Source organism: Phragmites australis, chromosome 22, assembly GCF_958298935.1.
Source record: "Phragmites australis chromosome 22, lpPhrAust1.1, whole genome shotgun sequence".
In the NCBI taxonomy this organism is placed as follows: Eukaryota; Viridiplantae; Streptophyta; class Magnoliopsida; order Poales; family Poaceae; genus Phragmites; species Phragmites australis.
This window is the reverse complement of record NC_084942.1, coordinates 865,813-872,452: the sequence shown is the minus strand read 5'-3', so window position 1 is coordinate 872,452 and position 6,640 is coordinate 865,813. Positions and strand designations below refer to the sequence as shown.

General features: G+C 44.7%; 1 protein-coding gene across 1 annotated transcript; it reads right to left on the bottom strand.

Annotated features, from left to right (window-relative positions):
- Positions 1-1,722: 1,722 nt before the first annotated feature.
- Positions 1,723-2,511, bottom strand: LOC133905551 (non-specific lipid-transfer protein 1-like). The gene has a single exon (XM_062347368.1). It carries the CDS (start codon positions 2,411-2,413, stop codon positions 2,057-2,059), a length of 357 nt encoding a protein of 118 aa, XP_062203352.1. The 5' UTR covers positions 2,414-2,511; the 3' UTR covers positions 1,723-2,056.
- Between the last annotated feature and the right edge of the window lie 4,129 nt (positions 2,512-6,640).

The following is a 6,640-nucleotide window of genomic DNA, read 5'->3' as shown; positions in this document are numbered from 1 at the left end:
CCCTGGAGCAGTCGATGGATGTGCCGATTTATTGTGTAAACTCCTACAGTTCTGTTGATACAGTAAAAACAACACAGTAATCAATCTACAGTATCACTACAGTGTTTTGCTGGAAAACACCGGCCACCTTCTCACGAATCACTGTTCATTATACTGTTTACATATGACTTTCATCTCCTAGGCAGAGGATCTGGTTCTGGATTATCTATAATACAATTCAGCAGGTTCAGAACTGGGAGCAACTTCCCAAATCAGATAGGTGTACTGCAAACCTGCATAAAAATGAGAGGAGGACAACGGAGGAGGCAATGGGCAGGGACGACAGAGGCGGCGTCGACGGAGGAGGCGGCGGGCGAGGATGAAGGAGGATGTGCTCCCCGCTGCCACAGCCGAGGAGGAGGACACTGAAGTGGTGGTGATAAGGATCAACCAGATGTGGATCCACGATGATGACGGTGGGGAGGACGCGACCATCGACGGTGACGAGGACGACGGCGAGGATGATGTGATGGATTGTTGCAGCGCCTTCATGTCCCTCTCACCCACCTACTCCCAAACTCGACCCACCAACTACTACCACCACCAGCACCACCACTCTCCCGCCACCATAGGATCTCGCCGCCGGCGTACGCCCCGCTGCATGGTCACAGGATCTACATGGGCGTGGACGACAGGGGCGACATTGACAGATGAGGTAGCGGGCGAGGATCAGTGGTGGAGCTAGGTTTTTTTGTGTTATAGTATCACCCAAAATTCTCATATCCCTACTACAGATTAGTTCTTTATTGAGAGAAAAATTTGCATATGCTAGTACATATTAGTGTCATAGGTACATCTAGAATTCTTGTGTAGTGGGTGTTCTAGCTCCGCCACTGGTGAGGATGATGGAGGAGGCAGTGGCGGACTAGCAGGGGTGGGTTGGTAGCTCAGTGGCGGCACAGGTGGTAGCGAAAACCTTTTCGCTTAGGGTCGCAAGGTCGGGCCGAGAGAGAAGCTACGAGGTTGGGCCGAGAGGTGTTGTGGAGTCTTTATATGATAGCAAATGTGGGTAATTTTATATGCACTTTGAAACCGTCACCCGTAGAAACTAGAAAAAAGCCCATCAGAACATGCTTTTAGGTGTAGTTTATTCTTAGTTTTTTTAGACCGTCAAGCTTTTTAACAAGCTGCTTTGAGAAGCTACCTGTTTGGGGCGAGAATCTTGCTCGTGACTCTGGTTGAGTTGGCCTAGTACTTTGGTTATGATTCCGGTTGAGCTTGTCTGTATAGCAGACCTATTGAGATTTATGATGGGGATGTCGACTTGTGGGTATAGCGAGCTGGGTCAGACCGTTGCGCACCCTAACGAAGGTATTAGAGCCTAAAGTCGGTAAATCTGGAACATCTCCAGGGTCACACGGTTGCAGGTGAGCTCAAAACGTCTCTAGAGTCATACGGGTTGTGTGTGACGGGGGAGATTATTGAGACCCAATGTGTGACGGAGAAGATTGTAGAATTTAATCTCATATCAAAAATTAATGATACAGGAGCATGACATAAAAGGTGAAGGAGTCTCTCACCTATCAGGCTTGTTCAGTACCTTGGTCATGGCTCCGGTTAAACATATGCGTATAACACAAGCGCATTGAGATTTGGGTTGAGAACACCAGCTCATGAGTATAACGAGCTGGGCTAGACCACTATGCACCCTAACAGAAATGCGTCAAACAAACACACAGAGTATACCAGAAAGAGGAGTATGTAGTATAAGGACATGGTACAAACTCGGCCTCAAGTCGGTCTCCTCCAAATGGAGGCAGAGCAAGGAACAAGGAAATACCGATCGATGGTTACAACAACAGCGCTGCAGAGGTGTGCAGGCCAAGGCACAAAACGTAACAAGGACACGTACGTGTGACTCCTCTCTCTCAGATGCACGTACGGACACTACCAAGCGTATGGTAGCGTACACGTACGACGGAGAGATTTTATTGTGTAGACTCATAGATACGTAGTATGCATGCATGTATGGAGACGGGCGGCCTCAACGATGGAGTCATGCATGCAGGGTCGTCGTTCAGCTGACCCTGGAGCAGTCGATGGATGTGCTGATGGTGTACGGGAGGCTAACGCCACACTTGGAGGGGATGCTGGCGGCGTTGCCGGCCTTGAGCCCGCTGACCCTCCCGGCGGCCGACTTGAGGCAGTTGCAGGCGGTGCGCCTGTCGGCGGGGGTCCCCGCGGCGGAGTTGAGGCTCCTGACGCCGCTGCAGCATGCCGCCGAGGGGCCGGAGCCGGTGCCGCGGGCGTAGGCCAGGCAGGGGCCGATGGCGGAGCTGACCTGGCCGCAGTTGATGGCCGCGTTGGCGTGCGGGGCCGCGATGATCAGCAGCGCCGCCACGAGAGCGATGAACACCAGCTGAGCGCGAGCCATGTCGATCTCGATCTCTTGGAATTACTCTGCTTGCTAAGTTGCTTGCTTGTTAACGAGAGATTGGATGGAGCAAGCGCTGGTGAGGAGATTGAAGGGAATGTTGGTCTTTAAATAGGGTTTCTGTGAGGCCGACATGGATGGATGGATGCATGCATGCATTCGTCGGTGGCTCCTGCATGTATGTATCGGAGTTATTAGCTGGGCAGGAGGTAGTTGGTTGCTGGGGCAGATGGTCGGTGTGTGTTTAATTTGGAGTTAGATCTAAGCACTTATCACACAATAAACACATCCATCCGTCGACCGATCCTTCCAGTAGTTTTCCCACAATCACAAACAAAGACACGTACCTCATATGTACTCTTGTGAACTGTTGTTCCACGCAAACCATCACGTGTGCCACAATTTTATACGCTCCGTTTGATTTGATGCTACAGTTTTGGTTCACCAGACATTCTTGACCTAGTTTCCATGTCATAAACTCAATTCCATGCCAATTTTTACTAAAATTGTGACGCTTATTTTTTGTTCGCCACACTTTCTATGCCTCACTTAGATCTGCCTAACTTAAGGGCTGATAAAGGTGGACTTGAACCAAACATTCACTCATGATGCATGCTCGATCGGAGTGTTTTTGTTTTTGGGGGAAAATGCAAAAATCCCCCCAAAAGTCATTTGGATTTTGGCTTTCCCCTCTAAAAATTGTTTTGCTAAAAAAAACCCCAAAGGTTTGATTTTGTTAAAAAAACACCGCCAAAAATTCAAAAAAATTAAAAAAAAATCACAAAAAATCTTAAAAAACTAGAGACAATTCTAAGACCTTTTGTGAAATTTGTTTTAAAAAATAATATCCTTTGCATCATATTTCATGGAGAGTAAGTTTGAAAAAAGAAAAACGTGCAGCTCATTTATTAATTCGAGTTAAATGCGTAGTTAATTATTTACTAATCCAAAAATCATGAAAGAAAATTTTTTAGTCTTCTTACATGATCCTCTATGTTGTAAAAATACATAAAATCTTGAAATAGTTATTGTAACGTGCAGGATTGAGTAAATGTGTTGCAGATAAATTAATTAATAACTAATCCATAACACCCCCAAAATTAGTGAAACCACTTTTATTAGTTTACTTAAATAATTATTTATGTAGGAAAAATAATGGTAGACATGACAAAGTTAAAATAACATGAGTTAATAAATGAGCTGCATATTTTTCTTTTTTTCCAAACTTACTCTCTATGAAATATGATGCAAAGGATATTATTTTTGAAAACAAATTTCACAGAAGGTCTTAGAATTGTCTCTAGTTTGTTTTAGAATTTTTTTTGTTATTTTTTTATTTTTTTGATTTTTTGGAGGGTTTTTTCAACAAAGTCAAACTTTTAGAGATTTTTTCAACAAAAATAAGTTTTGGAGGGAAAAATTAAAATTCAAGTGACTTTTAGGGAGTTTTACATTTTTCCCTTGTTTTTGGGATGTGTACTACGTGATCGATCCCAGCTGCATGATGGATCTGTCCCCAACGTGAATGTTTAGCTAGGTCTAGCTCTAGGTAGCTGCTAGTTGATCTAGCTGGTGGGATCGATATTCCTACACCTTGCGTGCATATATGCGTACAAGCATCGTGTATTCGTGTACACGCCGCTGAGCAGAATTGAGAAATAAAAGAGGTAAAGATCGATGCATCAGTACCTACGCATCTCCTTGGCCATGCATGCATATATGGCTTCACATACAAACCTCGATCGTGGAGCCACCCACCACTAGTACAGAAATACATTTTTTGAAACGGACTGTAATAAAAGTACTATAGTCGGTTTCATAGCTTAAATTGATTTAAACTGACCGTCTAACTAGAAATCAACTGTAATAATAATCTATTACAATTGATTTATAGTAAAAACTGACTACATTACAATCGATCAATGTTACAAATTAATTGTAATAATTCGACTAATACAATCGGTTCTGAATAAAAATTTACTAAAATATGTTACAATTAGTTCATGCATTGAACTTAGTTAGGGTATTAATACATTCAGTTCCTTATACGAACCGACTATACTAATCATCCATCACATCATCCACTCAAGCAGTTGCAGGCAGCTCAGACCGAGCAGTGTTGTCTGAATAGCAGCTGCTTAGTGGAGTGAGTGATCTTCTCACATTTTGTTGGAGGGGCTTAAGGTTTCGAAGGAGAATTCATTGGTGTGGCAAGGTAAGTAGCTTAGGATATTTAGCTTGATTTCATAAATTATATTGGATCTAGATTGGGCGATTAGATTTAGATGTGTTCTTTTGAGATGCCCATATATGGAAATAGCTATATGTAGCTCGAATTTTTGGCGTGGAGATTGTTCTGATCAAATTGGTAGATACATGGAGAATGTTTAGATCCAAATCTTGCTCAAACTTAAGGTTTAGATTCAAATTATGAGCACATGGCCGGTGTTTACATGGAGAATTTTTTATATAGCTATCTATATTTATTTGAAGATAAATTTAGTGCATTATTTAGATAAAATTTCTTTATGTACACTTTTAAATGAATATAGCAGTATTTTATTAATTTAAATTAAATTGGCTGAGCTCGGTTTAACCGGGATGGGTGTCTGATCTAACCGAACTCACCATTTATATATTTTTTGGTTAATTAATTTAGTTAAATAACATTAATTTTTGTTCTACTGATGGTAGATGGACCGAAGATTGATGTATAATGTCCCTAGGCACAGACAAGAATACATTGATGGTGTGAAAAATTTTGTGAGAAAATCCAAGGATGATATGAAGAATAAGAATCGTCAATATATGTATTGTCCATGCATTGACTATGAGAATAAGGACATGTGGTTTGATGAAGCGCGTAACAGAGGACACTATATGAAAAAAGTTATTAGTAACAAGTGATAACCGTCATTAGTAACGGGTAATGTACCTGTCACTCTTATCACGTCACTAATAATAAGTCATTAGTGACGGATCAAAACTGTAACCCATCACTAATGTTCAATCATTAGTGACGGGTCGTAACCGTGACCCGATACTATTGACTAAATATAGTAACGGGTTATAATCTTAACCCGTCACTAATGACCGACGAATATTTTTCGTATTTTTTGGACACAAAAAATCAAAAAATATATTTTTTCACCTAACCCATCCCAACGTAGGCCCATCCTATATACCTCACAAGACATATTTTTTTCACATTATTTTCAAGTTTACGTTCATGGGAATCAAGCCCGCAACCTCCTACTCGCGCGTGTAGTCATCTTACCACCTCTGCTATCACGTAGTTGTGATAGAAATCGGATATTTTATCCTTTTAACTTTCTTTGTCGAAGGTCATTAGTGACGCATCATAACCATGACCCGTCACTAATGACTAATTTTGCCAAATTTCATCGAGGGTTATAATTTGATATGTGACCCGAAGTGCATTCGGTAAAACGGATATAACTTTTGCATACGGACTCTGATTTTAACGTTTGTTTTACTCTACGGACATCTACAGAAAAAGTCATATTTGTTTCTCCCATACTTTGTCGGGTTCTAGGCCTGGCAACGGGTCAGGGCCCCGCAGGTTTTAGACCCGGCGGGGGTGGGGGCGGGTGCGAAATTGTACCCGCGGGGGTCGCGGGTCGGGTCCCTGAAATGGGTTCGGGTCGGGTTCGGGGATTCATTATCACCCGTGGGGTTTCCACGGGGGCCTGCACCTCGCAGCCGCCAGCCAGCCAGCAACCGAGCCCACGACTCGTAACCCTAGCCGCATTCCGCAATTCCCCAATCCCCATCTGCCAATCGCCCAATCCACCAAGGCGTCAATCCAGCCTTCCGCTACATCCGCCACCGACTGCCCGACCGCAAATCCGCCGTCGCCCGCCGCAGCCCGCAGGCGCCCCGCGCCTGCGCCTCCATGCCGTCCTGCACCTTCCCCTGCCTGTAGCCCATCCCGCCGAGCTGTCCACGCTAGCCGACAGGGTCCCGCCAGAGCGTTCCGCGCTTGCGCTAGGCGCCAGCCGCCAGGATCCCGCCGGAGCACGACCTGCAGCGGTGGTGGCGTTTTGCCTGCCTCAGGCTGCTTCGGGTCCAGTAGCTGGGGGACGGCGGCCGCCAGCGCAGCGTCCTCTCCCTCTCGCGTCTCGCCTCTTCCTCTGTTCCTCGCCTCCTCCGCCGAGCCGCCAACCACCGACCGCGTCCTCACCGCCCGACCGCCGACCGCGTCCT